Raw genomic sequence first — 18,793 nt, 5'->3', positions numbered from 1 at the left:
GTGGGTAGTGAGAATGGCTGGGGTGAATCAGAATGAGCTGGAATGGGTCGTGACAAGAGAAGGCAGAGTGGGAACAGAATGGGATGCGAGGAAGTGGAAGAGTGAGATAGACAGAGATGTGAAGATTATGGGACTGAATGAGTGGAGGAATGGGATGGAACGAAAGACTACTCTGGAATGGTACAAGATGAAAGAGGCCTGGGTGGTGATCTTCTCTTCAAAGCTAGGGCACAGTGTATGGATGTGAATGCAAGGAGTTACAGGTGGTCTGAGTCCCGCAGCAAAGTGTGCCAGATGTGTGACTCGGGAGAGGACGAGACGGTGGTGCATGTGATGCTGGAGTGTGTGAAGTATGCCAGAGACAGGTATGAGATGATGCAAGTGGTGATGACTGAGTTAGGGCATAATAGGAACGAAAGAGTGGAAAAGATGGGAAGGGAGTGGATGGTGGTGCTGCTGGGTCTGAGTAGAGAAACGAATGAAAGGATGATTGAGGCGGTGAAGGAGTTTCTGGAGAGAATGTGGCGTGCCAGATGTACAGACGGTTAGAGCAAAGGACCCTGTTTCCTTTTTCTTCTTCTTTTCTTTTCCTTTTTCTCTGTGCCTTTTTTTTTTTTTTTTTTTTTTTGTCTACAGGAGCTGCCGATCCAAAGGCCCGGCTCAGGAGTGATCCCGAGTCACCTGTAGTAACAAGATCAAGATCAAGTGAATGGACGATGCAAGACTAGTGAGAAAGGTGTTTCTATGGAATGTTAGGAGCAAAGATTCTATAGTTAGGAGTAGCAGGTGAGGGAAGAAGTGTGTTAGGACAGCAGTAAAGAGTGGCTTGGAAACTAGTTGGGCTTTTCAGCGGATTGAGGGGAGGCATGTTGAGAGTGACTGGAGCATGGTTATTAGCAATGGGGAAGGCAGAGAGTGAGATGTAAGAAAGTGGAAGAGTGAGACTGACAAAGTAGTGTAGCATGTGGGATTGAGTGAATGGAAGAATAAGATGGAACAAAAGAATAGGTACTTTGGAGTGGTACAGAAAGAAAGAGGCCCCAATGTATGAAAAGTGGTACGAGGGAAGCCCTGGGTGGTGACCTCTTCCGAGCAGGGCACAGTGTATGGATGTGAATGCAAGGAATTACAGGTGGTCTGAGTCCCGCAGCAAGGTGTGCCAGATATGTGACATGGGAGAGGATGAGACGTTGGAACATGTGGTGCTGGAGTGTGTGAAGTATGCCAGAGACAGGAATGAAATGATGCAAGTGGTGCTGAGGGAATGCCAGATTGGAGATGACAGGAAGGGAATGGATGGTGTTGCTGCTGGGAATGTGTGGAGACACGAATGATAGGATGATTGAAGCCATGAAGGAATGCCTGGAGAAAATGTGGCGTGCTAGATGTGTGAATCAATAACGTGAATTTTGGTGATTGTTTTCTGTTTGTCGTTTTTTCTCTTTTTCCTTACAGAAGTGGCCGTTACAAAGGCCTGAGTCTGGAGCAGTCCCGAGTCATCTGTAACATCAAGATCAAGTTCAAGATCAATGGTTTGAACCTGAAATTATATAAGATTATTTCATGTGTGATTAAATGTAATCCATTCTTCACATACCATTTGCAAGAATATGCAATATTTCATAAAACTAAAGCATTGCAAAGCAGAAGTAGCGCACAGTCAAATAAAGCGAGTTGGCAACTTGACCGCCCCGCCCCATCCCGCCGCGCCAAGACAACACACCAATTTGTTTTGAAGGCGGTGAGATACGAATGAGTTTACTGCGACTGGTTTAGACAGTGAGTATTGTAAATTACTGTTATTTTAAATTGCAACATTAATACATTAGATAATATTCTCTCTGGGTGATCTATCCATGAGACTGGCAAGGTGTAACGTAGATTGAGGAATGAGGGTGAAAAGAATTTGAAAACTAGGTAGAGATGTTTTTTTGAAGTTTAATAAGGAAATAACTACATGGCTTCCTGGATAGAGATGTCGGTAAGAGTTTGTTCATGACACAAGTGGGAAGTGAGATTCAATGATAATAGCATGACAGAAATGTTTCTAGGATTATTTTGATGAAATAGTTTCATGCGTATGGAGTTTTAGAAAAATCATTCTCCCATATATATATATATATATATATATATATATATATATATATATATATATATATATATATATATATACATATGGTAAATTTGCAGTTTCAAGCAATATACCTTTTCTTAACATAACAAATAATAGGATAACAAAGGGCCACCTGGGCCCATCTAGGTTATCCTGTATCAGTCGCACAGCGACCTCGTCATCAGTACTTAATGATACACTTACAAGTACACAATACACTTCTATTTCTTTTTCCCTACCTATGTCTAACAAGCTTGGGGACCAGGGAAAGTGGGCTTTTAGGGTGGGGAAACCAAAAACCTAACCTAACCTAACTGACAGACTGCTGCAGCGCTTGTGCAATATTAATAACAAACACATGAACACACTCAGTACCCTCTGACTGACTACTGTGGAAGAATCCAGAGCTAAAATTGTTCGAAGTTATTATTAACTTTCGACAGGGTAAAATGGGGTTAGAAATGCTCATAGAAGTGTGATCTAAACCATGAGAATGTGTAGCTATAGATACTTGTGGTGTATTGGTTGTAACTGCAATAATTCCATATTTATATATATATATATATATATATATATATATATATATATATATATATATATATATATATATATATTCATATACACACACGTACACACCGCTTAATGTAGTGGTTAGCACGCTCAGCTTACAACCGAGAGGGTCTGGGTTCGAGTCCTGGGAAGCGGCGAGGCAAATGGGAAAGCCTCTTAATGTGTAGGCCCTGTTCACCTAGCAGTAAATAGGTACAGGATGTAACTCGAGGGGTTGTGGTCTTGCTTTCCCTGTGTGTGGAGTGTGTTGTGGTCTCAGTCCTACCTGAAGATGAGTCTATGAGCTCTGAGCTCACTCCGTAATAGGAAGACTGGCTGGGTGACCAGCAGACGACGGAGGTGAATTACACACACACATCAAAACTGTAGAATAAGGCCTTCCTCCATTTTACAACCAATCCCCTCCTCAACACCAACAAACACGGGGAGCTATTGGAAAACCCAGGTTTTTGAGGTGGAAAAAGCCAAAATAGATAAAGATTTTAAATTCCCCATAAAAAGTCTAAAAGGTCATATTTGGGTAAATTTGTAAGAAAAAGTCTAGAAAATGAGAAACTTATTATAAACTAATCTAACCTATCTTAACCTAACCTAACCTAACCTAACCTAACCTAACCTAACCCAACCCAACCCAACCCAACCCAGTACAGGGGTGGGTTCCATCAATCACCCTGCCAAAAATTCGTAAAAATCCATTAAAGACTGATAAAGGCTACTGGAATAGTAGTTTTATATGTACATATAAATATATACCAGAAGGGTAAGAGGTAGAGAGGTGCAGTGCCAGGGGTGTGTGGTGTTACTTCATGGGTGTAAAACTCTAGCAAGCTAATGTTTCAACCAGAACAGCAATCTCCCAATACAAGTGCAGAGCAGGAACTGAGGCACATGCACACATGAGGCTACAAACATTCAACAACTGAGTCAATTTTGGGCTTGAAATATTGTTCGTCAACTGATTTGTTTGAAAATGGAGGTGTTTGGCAACGTAAGGTTCCAAAAAAAAAAAAAAAAAAAAATATATATATATATATATATATATATATATATATATATATATATATATATATATATATATATATATATATTGTGCATATACTGTACATACATAGCTTGCATGCTACCAAATGAAAAATCTTACTTTTACACCTAGATTAGTTTTTAAGTAAGGTGATAATTTCTGTATTGGTAGCATACTTATGATTTCAACCATTTCAGGAAAAAAATGACATCAAGGAGGAAGTCTGAGACGCCAAGATCGTCAAGATCCTCCTTGAGGCTACGTAATATTTCTGCATCTCAAGGAAGCGCTCACACCACAAAAGAGGAAACTCCCAAACAAGTGGTAAGTCACATGATTTATTTATTTATGTACTTCGTTTTTTGTTTATTCTAGTGTTAACCTGTATGAAACAGTTTTGTTATTCCTAATCTTATTTTTTACTTTTATTGTTAGTTATTTTATTATTGTTATTATTATTATTATTATTATTATTATACTTATCATCATTATTATCATTGATATTATTATTTTGATGTTTATGACTTGTCTGTAGAAACAGTAACAGAGGTTTTTAGCACTCCTGTAGTAGATTTGTTACTCTTGGTAACATTTACCACTTTTGTATTTTATTTTGGCCTCATTTAATTGTTCCCTAAATTATTTTCTCCAGATTTACACCTTCTTTATGCATGGCTGCTTTCTCACATTTGTTTTTCCAACTTTTTTATCTTTTTATCTTCCTCTCAAACTGCCTTTTCTCCTTGAAGCTTTTTCATGCATCTTACGTTTCACTAAGGTAAACTACTAGTTTGGCACTTTTCAACTTTCTTTCTACATTCCATAGATTCTATTTCCATAGCACTTGTTTTTTTAACTCTATATTTTTGTCTCTCAATCCCTTTATCTCTTTAACCTGGCTTAGCTACTTCGATGTCCTCCATAATCTTTTTCTTTCCATAAATCTTTCAACTTTACTTTTCATAGCCAACATCCTTCTCTGCCATAGCTTTGTGTTCACATACCCCAACTTGTTGTTATTGCTAAATCCTCTGTGTGTGTGTGTGTGTGTGTGTGTGTGTTTACCTAGTTGTGGTTTACGGGAGGGGAGCAAAGTCATGGTGTCCCATGTACTTACCTAGTTGTATTGTACAGGGTTTGAGTGGGGCTTATAGTGTCCTGTCTCCATGTTTCTATTTATCCAATATTTCTTGAAACTTATGCACATTATGTGCTGTAATAACTTCATCACTCAATACAGTTTACTTTTTCATCATTTTATGTGGAAAACTTTACTTTCAAATATCCTTCACACACTGCCTCATCCTAATCTTTACATGTCCTCTTGTACTGCTTCTTCTCTCACCAGCGCCAGGTCTTCCTTGTCTATCTTTTCAATGCCATTTACTATTTTATACACTGTTATTAGGTCTCCTCATTTTCTTCTATTTTGTAAGATTGGCAGTCCCATTTCCTTCAGTCTTTCTTCATTTGTTAGGTCCTTTAGTTCCAACTTCTTTGTAACTATCTTCTGAATCTGTTCTAATCTTCTTATATCTTTTTTAGAGCTTGGTGACCACACCACTGCTGCATATTCCAGCTTAGGACATATCAAGCTTGTGATAATTTTTTTCATCATATCTTTGTCCATGAATTGAAATGCCACTCTAATATTAGTCAACATTTTATATGCTAATCCAGATATCTTACTTATTTGTTTTTTTGGGTTAGAATTTTTCTGTATAATTACTCCCGGATCTTTTTCCTCTTTAGTCTTCATTATTTGTTCTTCTCCCATCAGATTGTTCCATACCAGTCTTCTCTTACTCTTTCCTAGTTCCATTACTTGACATTTCTTGGCATTGAACTCTAATTTCCACTTCTTACTCCATTCGTAGATTTTGTTTATATCTTCCTGTAACAGCAAACAATCCTCTCGGGTTTTGATTACTCTTAGCCGCTTTGCATCACCAGCAAATAAATTAATGTAACTGTTTACCCCATTGTGAATGTTGTTTACATATATCTGGAACATAATGGGGCACTCCACTAGTTACTTTATCCCAAGATGAGTATGTATCTCTGATCACAGTTCTCATCTCTTTGTCCTTCAAATAATTCCTTATCCAGTCTAACAAAGTTCCTTACAGTCCTCCTATGCTCTCTAGTTTCCAAAGTAGTCTGTCATGAGGGACTTTATCAAAAGCCTTTTTTATGTCCAGGTATACTGAATGACCAAATAAAAAAAAAATCATTTTGAGCGGATATCTCAAAAGTAGGTTTTTTACACTTCAAAAATTTCTCTAAATCAATGTAAACTCTGATCTCCTTTTGTTTGGTATCATCTTAAAGAATAACTCAAATGCAATATTTTGTGGAGCCAGATTTTTGATAATGTCAATTGAAAGCGAGATACGGACACAGAGACAAAGACTTTTTTTCAGAAACATTGGATTTTTTTTTCAAAGACAAAACAAAACTTTGAAAAACTACACCCTGAATAGTTGCGTATATGTACAAAGTTTCTATGGTGTTTTTTTCACAGTAATTAACTGAAACATAAAGTCTGTGAAAAAAAAAAAAAAAAAACAATGCTGGTTTTTCTCCAACCATTCAACAAAACTTGATGAAATGGACAGAATAGCCTATTTTTAACCCCTCAAACAAAATGTTAAAGTTTCAAAACAATTGGGCTTACCGTATGAAAAAGTAGGTTTTTCTATACCCTCCTTTATACTGTGGGGTTATTTTTGATAAGTGGATTTTTTATAATGTGGAAAAGCTCAGAGGAAGATGGTGACTGACTGAGGTGTGAGTGGTGAAGGCAGTGATGCAGTGAGTGTTGTGTTTACATATTCTTTGTTTTGTTGTTTTCTCTTATTTTTTTGCTTTCTCATCATTTCTTGCTTTTCCCTTTACTTTAAATACACTTATAGTATTTAGAATGGTAAATAATAAAATGTTAATTTAGCCAAATAAATAGAGTATTTTGTACAAATTTTTTTGGACCACATCCCGCATCCCCCCCTATTATCTATTGTTTCTTATGGGAATTACATGTTTGTTTTACGCAAATTTTGATATACGTGATGCCTCTTGGAACACGTCTATTGCATAAATCGAGTTACCTGTATTTCATATTTCTCCTGTATTGTCCTTCCGTTTATAATGTTCTTCCATTCAATATCAGCAAAAAATTTTCTTAAATTTTCAAAATCTGCTTGTGCATAATTTAATCTCCCTTTTTTGTAGTCTTCTCTGTATCTTATCCTGTCCTCTTCCTGCATTTCCAACATTAATGTTACATGATTATTTCTTCCCACTGGACTAAGGTATTATATGCTGGGAGGGGGCTCTTTGTGAATGCTAGGTCAAGCAACAATGGTTCTTCTTCCCCTCTGTATCATGTTGATACTTCCACACTCTGATCCAGTATATTCACCATAGTCAAATGTAACACCTCTTTGCTCCACTGTCCAGTGCTACCCATTACTTCCATCTTTCTCCAGTGTATTGTTTTACAGTTAAAGTCTCCTACTAATACTATTCTTCCATCTCATCCTATCATATTATCTAGGCACTTAATTATCTCTCTTTCTATATCCTTATATTCTTCAGTTCCCTATGTATTTGTCTTATGTGGCACATACATAACTATGATTTTCCTTTTTTTCAATTCCTCTGTCTTGATTGTTACTCCTATTTCTTACACCATACCATCACCATATTGCACTTCTCTACACATATATTATTACAAACTATTATTAGCACTCCTCCCCTTTTTCCCTTCCTGTCTCTTCTCCAGCTATTATATCCCTCTTCTTTAAAGCTAACATGGATCTCCTGCTTTATTTTTGTTTCTACTATCCACATTACATCCATTCTTTTTTCTTTCAAATAATCTCTAACCTCCAACACATTGGATAACAACCCATCTATATTAATATAAGTCACTCTTAATTTCTTGCCTCTTCCATGACCTCCTCCTTCTTCTAAAGATCTATATTAATGTAAGTCACTCTTAATTTCTTGCCTCTTCCATGACCTCCTCCTTCTTCTGAAGATACCACTTCTTCAATCTCATATCTAGAACCCTTCAGTAGAAGTTCCTTTTCTCGATATCCATCCTTTTCTTGTTTTTTCCTTAGCTTCTTTTCTTAGTACTTTTTCCTTTTCCCTCTTGTTTAGGTTCATATCTCTTTTTATCCTTATATCCTTAAATTCAGTATCATCAGCCAGTTTTCCTTTTCTTGTTATAATCTCCTCCACCGCCACCTGCAATATCATTCTCACTTTCATTGGTCTCTTTCCCCCTTCACTAAACCTTCCCAATCTAATCACTTCCTCCACTTCCTGGTCTAACTCCTGTGTACTGTCTTAGATATGTTAGATAATAACTTTGGCCAATTCTTCTCTCTTCTGGTTCTCTCATGAACTTGTTTGGATTTTTTTTTCCTTCATCCCCAAAATTAAGATACATTTCTTTTTGTCCCCTGTATCTCTCACTAGAGGGATATAGTGTGTGTGTGTTAAATCTTTCAAAGTATGCCGAATGATGTAGCATTTTTTCTAGACCATCCCTTTTTTCATCATTGGATGACTGATATATTAGTTCAGGAGGTCATACCGCCTTGTTTAATTGATGTATTAGATCAGGAGATCATATCACCTTGTTTAATATAGATAGTGGGTTTGAAAATAAATTATAATAATGCAAATGTTAATATTCAGCATGATATATTGCAGGAAAAGACAGCAACAGAAAACCAGACACCAGCACAACAAACTTCAAGATATGGAAGGTGAGTTACGCTTCAATTTGGTATATTCTTGGGATCTTACATGTGTGGCTATGGCAAAGACTTATTGTAGGAAAAAAAATGAACATAGATAGCATGATAGAAGGGGTCTGTTCTGTGGATAGAGAAAATTACAGGATGACAGCAATGTCGAGAGCAGGTTGACACTGACCAACTGGGAAATTGTTATTTATTTTCAGCTTATATTAAGCTCAACAAAGAAAAAGGACAGGTTCAAAATATGTTCACATTGGTACTCCAAACAATTTCTACAGAGCTGTTTATCTCTCCTCTATCTTTCATAGTTGCCAATAACCCTAAACTAAATGCTATCAATTGTAAATGTAGTTACATAATAAGTTGTTAATAAAACATGGTTTCTCAGAGAAATCTTATTATTTATTATTTTTTTTAACTAAATATTGCCAGAACAGTTTCTCCACATGGCATCTAGAGAGACATATCCAAACAGATATCCTCCTTTTAATTTTCTTTCACTTCTGTCAATAAACATCTACCTAACCATTTCCCAAATTGGTTCTAACAATTGATCTTTACATTCCTTTAGTTCCCAGCCTGACACCATCCGGCCCCATCGCTTTTCTGACATCCAAATTTTTACAGTTGTCTTCCAATTTCTTGTTTTTGCTCTCTCTCTCTCTCTCTCTCTCTCTCTCTCTCTCTCTCTCTCTCTCTCTCTCTCTCTCTCTCTCTCTCTCTCTCTCTCTCTTTACAAACCTTGCTCCCAAGAAAGGATTGTTTTGTAATGCATAAAGTGAAATCTTACATGGAATACCAAAAAATAAAGCACAGATGATGAGATCGGCCACTCCTCTATTGCCTGCTATAATGGATATCATATCATAGTATTCATATATGCTCATGCCATGAGGATAACCTGGACTCTGTGGCACTGAGTGATAGTGAATTACTAATGAAATACTGCAGTATTTCATTAGTAATTCACTATCACTCAATGCCACAGAGTCCAGGTTATTCTCATGGCATGAGCATATATGAATACTACTAAGATATGATATCCATTATAGCAGGCAATGAGGAAAAAATTTAATATCGTGGTGAAAGACAACACGCCAAGCTAAAAAGGTACAGTGGAACCATGCGTGCTTTAGGGTCTGAGGGGTCTCCAAGCGCACGGGTTCTAATCCTGTCCACGGTCCGAGTGTAGGTTGGGCTTCCTCACTCGGGGCAACGGTTTCCTAGCGGGTGGGCTTTGAGATAGGAGGTACCCCAAAAAAGTATTCCCTTTAGCCCATAAATTCCCGTGAAAAGCCCACATGGTATAGATAGGTAAAACAAAAAGAAGAAGAAGCGGCCAAGTCGCCGGAGTCTCCAGCGTCTGTGACCGATCTCATCATCTGCTTTATTTTTTGGTATTTCATGTAAGATTTCACTTTATGCATTACATAACAATCCTTTCTTGGGGGCAGGGCTTGTAAAAGCTAATAGAAATATATATATATATATATATATATATATATATATATATATATATATATATATATATATATATATATATATATATATATATATATATATATATATATATATATATATATATATATATATATATATATATATATATATATATATATATATATATATATATATATATATATATATATATATATATATATATATATATATATATATATATATATATATATATATATATATATATATATATATATATATATAACCCATGTGGTATGTTGGGGACCAGCCCAGAATGCATCCCCCCTTTTTCCATTATTTCCTATGGGAAAATTACGTCCACTTAACAAATTTCCACTCTACGAACAGCTTTGACACCCCCTATCCTGTTTGTTACGCGGAGTATTACTGTATTAATTTGTCTTGTTTTTCCAGAATACAGGTAACTCGATTTTTGCGATAGATGCGTTCCAAGAGGCATCGCGTATATTAAAATTCACGTAAAACAAACATGTAATTCTCATAAGAAACAATAGATAATAGGGGGGATGCGGGATGTGGTCCAAAAAAATTTGTACAAAATACTCTATTTATTTGGTTAAATTAACATGTTTTTATTATTTACCATTCTAAATACTAGAAGTGTATTTAAAGTAAAGGGAAAAGCAAGAAATAATAAGAGAAGGCAAAAAATAATAAGAGAAAACAACAAAACAAAGAATACGTAAACACAACACTCTCTGCGTCACTGCCTTCACCACTCACACCACAGTCAGTCACCATCTTCCTCTGAGCTTTTCCACATTATCAAAAGTCCACGTATCAAAAATAACCCCACAGTATAAAAGTAAACACTAGTAAAATATAAATGCAGGGCGCCAATGTCTTCACCCCTCACAAGCACTCGCCATTGCTGTCCACCTCCGAGTCAAGAACGTCATCATTCACCTGCGCTTCCTCTGCTTCCACCCCTTCTACGGGATTGCCAACATCCTCTTCTGGTACTACATCTTCCACTGGTGTTTTCTTGAAAGACTGCAGCATGGTGGTCTGGCACTTTTTCTTGGAAAATTCTTTTTGCATCACTGTGTAGCAGAAGAGTGCGTCCATGGCAACGGAGCTCCCACCTATCGGCTAGCTGTGGAACTCTCTGGTGCACAGTTTAAAATTGCATCTGGCGCTCAGCTTGAAAATGCGGTTGGGCCAAATTACGTATAAGCAAACCGATCGCGCAAATTAGATTAATTATAATATTTTTTTGGGTCGCGTAATAACAAAAAAGCGTAAATCAAACATGCGTAAATCGAGAGTTATCTGTACTTGAGATCACTCCCTTCATATATCTCATCTTCTCCACATTCATCAGCCTTCTCACATTACCTTTTTCTTCTCTAAATCCAGAAATTCCTGGTCAGTGTTATCTTCTCCCAATCTCCTCAGCCCTATTGATGTTTCAATAAATCTTGTTTCCTAGGCATTGCGAATATTTTGAAGCCATATGTCTGGCAGCACCACTTACCTCCACCTCTTTCTGTATTTTTCACTCTAAACGGCACCCAAATCTTGCTTATTTTAGAGACAGGACAACCTTATGGCTCCATTCCCCCCTGTACATACCTGTACATACAGTGTAAGTCTGCTTCACAACACCAGATGTTGAAGTGTGTATCCTCTGGAAGCTCCTGGTAACACAACCGTTCACGACAAAGTCCCTGGTGTGTGTGTGTGTGTGTGTGTGTGTGTGTGTGTGTGTGTGTGTGTATTTACTTAGTTGTATTGTACAGGGTTTGAGTGGGGCTCATAGTGTCCTTTCTCAATATCTTCATTTATCTACTTTTTCTTTAAAGTTATGCACACTATGTGCTGTGACAATTCCATTATCCAGTGCATTCCATTTTTCCACTGTTCTGTGTGGAAAATTGTATTTTCCAATATCCTTCACACACTGCCTCACCCTGATCTTCTTTTCATGTCCTCTTGCCCTTCCATCTTCTTCCGTCAACAGCACCAGGTCTTCTTTGTCTATATTTTCAATATCATTTACTATCTTATACATTGTTATTAGGTCCCCATATTCTCTTCTATTTTGTAAGTTTGGCAGTCCCATTTCCTTCAGTCGTTCTTCATATGTGAGGTCCTTTAATTCCACCATCTTTGTAGCAATATTCTATATCCTTTCCAATTTTCTTATATCCTTTTTAGAGCTCGGGGACCATACCACTGCTGCATATTCCAGCCTTGGGCGTATTATGCTTGTGATGATTTTTTTCATCATATCTTTATCCATGTAATGAAATGCCACTCTTATATTAGTCAACATCTTATATGATAGTCCAGATATCTTGCTTTTGTATTTATCAGGGCTCAGATTTTCTTGTATGATCACTCCAAGATCTTTTTCCTCTTTAGTCTTCATTATTTGCTCCTCTCCCATCAAATAGTTCAATACTGGTCTTCTCTTACTCTTTCCTAGTTCCATTGTGTGGCATTTCTTGGCATTAAACTCCAATATCCACTTCTTGTTTAAATCTTCCTGCAATAGCAGATAGTTCTCTCTGGTATTGATAACTGTTAGGAACTCTGCATCATCAACGAATAAATTTATATGACTGGTTATCCCAATGTGAATGTCGTTTACATGAACTTGAAACATAATGGGGGCTAACAGTGACCCTTGTGGCACTCGGCTAGTTACTTTACCCCAAGATGAGTGTGTATCTCTGATCACAGTTCTCATTTCGCTATCCTTCAAATAATCTCTTGTCCATTCGAGCAAGGTTCCACACAATCCTCCTATGTACTCTAGTTTCCAAAGAAGTCTTCTGTGTGGGACTTTATCAAAAGCCTATACTGTGTCTACCCATCCATCTCTGTTTTTAAGTCCTGCAATAACTCTGGAGTAGAAGCTTAATAAGTTTGATACACATGACCATCCTGTCCTGAACCAAAATTATCTGTTCGATATGACTTGCTCCTCTTCTAGAAATTTAACTAATTTTCCTTTGATAATTATTTCACATAACTTCCCTATGACACTTGTAAGCTACAATGGTCTATAGTTTAGTGGTTCAGTTGCCTTTCCTCTTTTAAATATCGGTATTACATAGGCTCTCTTCCACTCTAGTGGAACTTTCCCTTCATTTATTGAACTTTTAATTATTTCCCAAATTAGATCCAGTAATTGCTCTTTACATTCTTTTAACACCCAGCCTGATACACCATCTGGCCCCATTGCTTTTCTGACTTCCAACTTATCCAGTAATCTTCCAATATCCTCTTTGTGCACTGCAATCTCCTGTAATCCTTGGCAATCCAATGTCCTATTAGGTTTTTTGAAATCATCTTCTGCAGTGAATACCATTTTGAAACTCTCATTCATTATTTCACACATTTCCTTCTCTGTTTGGTATGTCTTCCCTTCTTTAATTATTTTTTCAATTGTTTCCTTATTCTTTGTTTTGCCATTTATAAACTTGTAGAAAAGTTTGGGTTCATCCTTGCTTTTATCCACTACATCCTTCTCAAACTTTCTTTCTTCATCTCTCCTTACTCTAATATATTAATTTCTAGCATCTTTGTACTGCTGTCTGTTATAGTAATTTCCCTGCATTAAGAGTTTCTTCCATGCTTTATCTTTTGCCTTTTTTGCTTGTATGCATCTAGCATTGTACCAAACATGTATTTTTTTCTGAACTCTATAAACAGGAACAAACTTTTTACTCCTTCATTGTATTTCTGTAAGAATATGTCATATTTCTCTTGTACATCCGCTCTTGCATAAAATTTAATCTCTCTCCTTTATAGTCCTCTCTGTAACTTATCTCGTCTTCCTCCTGCATTTGCATCTCTAATGTCACATGATCATTTTTCCTCATTGAATTAAGGTATTGTATGATTGGAGGGGACTGGTTTCTTTGTGAAAATTAGATCAAGCAATGATGGTTCTTCTTCCCCTCTGTACCTTGTTGACTCCTCCACCCACTGGTCCATTGTATTAACTATAGTCAACTGTAACACTTTCTCGCTCCACTGCCCAGCATTATCCATTACTTCCATCTCTCTCCAGTTTATTTTTTTACAGTTAAAATCTCCAACTAAGAGTATTCTTCTATCTTTTCTTATCATGTTATCTAGGCACTTTATCACCTCTCTTTGCATATCTTTATGCTCTTCTGATCCCCATGTATTAGTCTTTGGTGGAACATATGTAACTGTAATTTTTCTTTTCTTCAAATCTTCTGTTCTGATTGTTACTCCCATTACTTCCACTTTGTCCTCACCATATTGCACATCCTCCACACATATATTATCATGAACCATTATTAGCACTCCTCCTCCCCCTTTATCCTTCCTGTCCCTCCTCCAGGCATTATGTCCCCTCCTCTTTAAAGTTGACATGGATCTCTTTTTTCAGTTTTGTTTCAACGATGCACATTGCATCTGGCTTTTTCTCTTTCAAATAATCCCGAACTTACAGTATTCTTGATAACAACCCATCTGTTAGTATAAGTCACTATTAATTTATTGCTTCCTCCACGACCTCTTCTTTTTTCCTTAGGTACCACTTCTTTAGTCTCATATCCAGAATCCTCCAGTAAAAATTCTTTTTCTCTATCTCTGTCCTTTTCTCGTTTATTTCCTTAGCTTCACTTCTTAACACTTTTTCCTTTTCCCTTTCCTCTAAGTTCATATCTCTTTTTATTCATATTCCCTTGTGATCAACATCATCGGCCAGCTTCCCTTTTCTAGCCATAATTTCCTCTACAGCCACTTGAGATCTCATTTTCTCCTTGTGTGTGTGTAATTCACCATGGTCGTCTGCTGGTCGCCCAGCTGGTCTTCCCTATTACAGAGTGAGCTCAGAGCTCATAGACCGATCTTTGGGTAGGACTGAGACCACAACATACTCCACACACCGGGAAAGCAAGGCCACAACCCCTCGAGTTACATCCTGTACCTATTTACTGCTAGGTGAACAGGGGCTACACATTAAGAGGCTTGCCCATTTGCCTCGCTGCCTCCGGGACTCGAACTTGAACCCTCTCGATTGTGAGTCGAGCGTGCTAACCACTACACTATGCGGTGTGTGTGTGTGTGTGTGTACAGGAATTATTCTTCTATCCACTTTGAGGAAGAAGAAATTATTTGGGTGGCTTTTTTTATGTATCAATATTACCTTCAAAAGTCTCTCTAATATTTTCAGAATTAAATCTACTCTGAAATCATCAAGAATAAAGAGCATGATTGTTAAGACACCTAGTAAAACTAGACAAGCCACATCCTACAGGACACCTAGGCTGAAGACTGTCCCATGGCTTAGAGTTTCAGGCCAGACTTCTGCAAAGAAGAGAGATGCAAAAATGTGGAGTGAGGATCTTAATGGTATGTTAAGAAACAAGAGAAACTACATCATTTAAAGTTTTAGACACTTTGATATTGACAAAATAATATTATTTCTGGATTTCTTGTGTTTGTTTAGAAGCTGATTATTCTGATTATCTTGATAAAATGATCTTTATATAAATGTAAATTGCCATGTTCTTTCCAGGACTTATGAGGAGATCCTTGAAGTTGTGTAACCTTAGTTCCATGACTAATTTCAAGTTTAAAGATGAGAAACTAAGAGCACAATACCAGAAAGCTCTGAAAAGTAAAGTAAGTGAACTTTTCAAGCCAAGTTTGTTTTGAATCATCTTTATTCTAAGGAGTTGTTTGTGGGGTAAGTTTCAAATATAGATTCACTTTTCTCTTTCATCTTCATTTTAAAGCATCTAACCCTCTTGTTACTGATTTTTCTCCCATTTTCTCTATTTTATCTTCAGTTGTACCACATTCACACTTGTCTTATTGGTTCACACTCATCACCCCCAGGAAAAAGTGCCCATGGTTTCCCACTTGAATGGAAGTTGGTAAGAAAGTTATGGTGTTGTAGTTGTTTGTTATATTTTTGTTTTATCTTATTTTCTATATTTATTTTTGTATGTTTATTCTTTTTATTCTGAAGCAGGCTGGAATTTGAGTGTACAGTATTTATTCATATATATTTAAAAAGTACATATATAGTTTTTACTCATATTCTAAGTTTGATCATGCATGACAAACCTGACTGGCACTGGATTGTGTGGCAGATGAGCTGTGACCTCTTTTCCCTCTCTCCTGGATGATCATCACAAGTCCATGAGCTCAGTAAGTCTTGGTAGACTCTTCGAGGTGACAAAGTATTGATGATGAATTTCATTGGTTTGTTTACAATATAACCTGCAGTATCCCACCCCCTCCATCTTCTAAAACTGTATCCTTTCCACATTCAATCTACTTTTGTTTCTCTATAAATAGCAGACTTATCTATCTAAGTGAAAAAAAGGTGAAATTAGGCTAGATTGTATTGAAAATTTATAACTAGTTATAAAATTATTTATTCTCATGTCTAACTACAGCTATGATGATATGGCTATCACATGGCTTCATTAGTACCAAAATAGCATGGTAGTACAGAGAAGGGTGTTTAGGCAACATAGTGTAAAGGACAATGAAATCATCATAGAGTAAAAATATGGAAGTTTACCTTTGTTAGTACAGTGGAGACTCATTACTCAAATGTCTTAATAGTCGAACTTTTCAGTACTCGAACGCAAGAGTCTGTTTTAATACTTGAAAAAATAACTTGGTTGTCAAACGTCCACACACAAACAAACAAAAACTCCTTGGGCTCTCTCTCCCTAACTCTGCTAGTTTTGCTGCCACAATCATCAGAATAACATTTTTCTGCATTCTATATGTAGTTTTTCATTTATAAACTTACATTAATACCAAGGTTTATTATTGGTGAATATATCTGGTAATTGAACGGCCTCACACATGATTGTAAATAAATCACTGGCCTCTCTTCGCTGCTGCCATTGTCATGTTCTGATACAGGTATTACTGGTAATGCAGAAGCAAAATACTGGTATACTGGATACCGGTGCGTATCCCTAGTCCTGCCGCAGTTTTGAGAAAAACAACATTCTTCTGCGTTCTCTCTAGTTTTTCACTTAGAAACTTACAATGGCACCAAAGAGGCTTATTAATGGTGAAAATAAGGAATCAAGTGAAAGTGCAAGTGTTAGTGAGTAACAGCCCTCCACTAGTGTGTTCACAGGAATCACACCAGATGTTTTCATGGATAGTAACTCGTCCTTAGATGACCTCCCTTCTTCTCCTCACCCTTCTCCCCTCCTCTTCTATGTTATCCATCACCAGTCTTCACCTGTGGTTTGTAGAAATTAAAATCATGAAAAATAATTACATTGAAATTTTTATAAACTTAATGTTTTGCTAAGATTGTAACGAATAACCTAATTTATACTAGGTATCTATAGTCAAACTTTTTGATACTCGAACAGCCTTTTGGAACGAATTAAGTTTGAGTATATAGTCTCCACCATATCTTAAAGAATTACCTAATTCTATATTCTCCAACTTTGTTTGTGATGTGCTTTATCCATCATAATGTGACGAATGCACTGTATTTCCAGTACAGGCAACCCCCTCTTAATGAACGGGTTACGTTCCTAAAAAAATGTTCGTTTTAAGCGAACCAAGTAACAAGTTTGACCCCTGACTTGAACTTCCATTAAGAGTAAACAAAGCGAGAGTGCATCATAGTGCAGTAAAAGGTTTAATGAAAGTAAAAATTATTAAGTTAAACATTTAAGCAGTTTAATTTAAGACTAAGTCATTATAATTTACATTAATGTATGTATGTAAGTAACTTTATAATGTTGATCTTTAATTTATGAAGGGAGGGAGAGTGGAGCAGGAAAGACGCTAGCTGGCAACCTGTGGAATGTAAACAAATGGTTCATCATTGTACCGCATACAAAACTTATGTACCACATTTTCACAAGGCTTTCCATTTTATCCATTGCAGAGTCATGAGTTTGGGTGGTTCTTTTAGCTTGCAAGAAGATATGGTCTCATTAGCCTTCTTAATAGAGTCTGCTGACTTGAAAATAGTAGAGACAGCAGATGGAGTCAAGCCATGGTGTTGAACAATGCCATTAGTTTTCTCGCCTCTCTCATGTCTGTGAATAATATCCAGCTTCACTTTGAGAGTAAGAGACTAACTGGTCTTCTTAGCAATGCTAGGCGACATTGCAGGGCTGGTTGCAGGGCATTTTGGTGGCATGTGGAGCGAGGGAAGCCAAGCTGTTGCTGATGCTGTTATTGTTTTGAACTAACAGCAAAGAAGGGCAGGGGAGTGAGTGGTGTGCGTTTTGTCCACGAGAGGCGCTGGTATATTCAAAAGCCTGTTGGCTTGCGTGATATGGCAGGGCTTTCAAACTTTAAAAAAAATTACCTGGATAAAATTTAATTAAAGTGAGTTTGGTGTTTGTTATACGACCAGATAGTAGTAAAAGGAAACGTTTGTTGTAGCGAAATTTCGTTGTGTGAACGTTCGTTAATCGGGGGTTGCCTGTATCATGTGTTGATAGTTACATGGATGAGTTTATGTAAAATGATAATTGTTTATTTCTATATTTTTCAAATGAATGAGCTGATTTTGCTCTCAGGCTCTGTTGCAAAGAGAGCTAGATGTGCTTTGACACCTGACACATATGCAAGTTTATTGGTTATGTGTAGGAATGTTTCACAATATACACTTAGTGACTGTGGGTTTGTGTGTTTGTGTGGCTACCTACATTTTATGTCAACTTGATGCATAGACAAGGAGATGAATATGTGGCAAAAACATGGAAAATATTGAACAAAGTCTAGTTGGCAAGGAACCTGTTCAGGACAGACCTTTTATCTTGTATTCCAATATTCTTCCTTGTGTATATTTCCTCTTGTAATGGGGAGCAAATTCTGACT

The 18,793-nt window shown here is 36.8% G+C and overlaps 1 protein-coding gene across 3 annotated transcripts in view; it reads left to right on the top strand.

Annotated features, from left to right (window-relative positions):
* Positions 1-692: 692 nt before the first annotated feature.
* Positions 693-18,793, top strand: part of LOC123517304 (centromere protein L-like) — a 51,227-nt gene continuing 33,126 nt past the window's right edge. Inside the window, exons 1-6 of one of the 3 annotated variants that reach the window (XM_045277254.1) lie at positions 693-786; positions 1,456-1,779; positions 3,902-4,028; positions 8,430-8,485; positions 15,141-15,319; positions 15,486-15,592. In XM_045277254.1, coding sequence (XP_045133189.1) covers positions 3,909-4,028; positions 8,430-8,485; positions 15,141-15,319; positions 15,486-15,592 — 462 coding nt within the window. In that variant the 5' untranslated portion in view covers positions 693-786; positions 1,456-1,779; positions 3,902-3,908. Of the gene's footprint in view, positions 787-814; positions 1,780-3,901; positions 4,029-8,429; positions 8,486-15,140; positions 15,320-15,485; positions 15,593-18,793 lie in introns of those variants that run through there. The other 2 variants (XM_045277255.1, XM_045277252.1) reach the window with 2 other exon arrangements.

The sequence above is a fragment of the Portunus trituberculatus genome, chromosome 42 (assembly GCF_017591435.1).
Source record: "Portunus trituberculatus isolate SZX2019 chromosome 42, ASM1759143v1, whole genome shotgun sequence".
NCBI classification, from domain to species: Eukaryota; Metazoa; Arthropoda; class Malacostraca; order Decapoda; family Portunidae; genus Portunus; species Portunus trituberculatus.
This window is presented reverse-complemented; position numbering and strand designations above follow the sequence as displayed.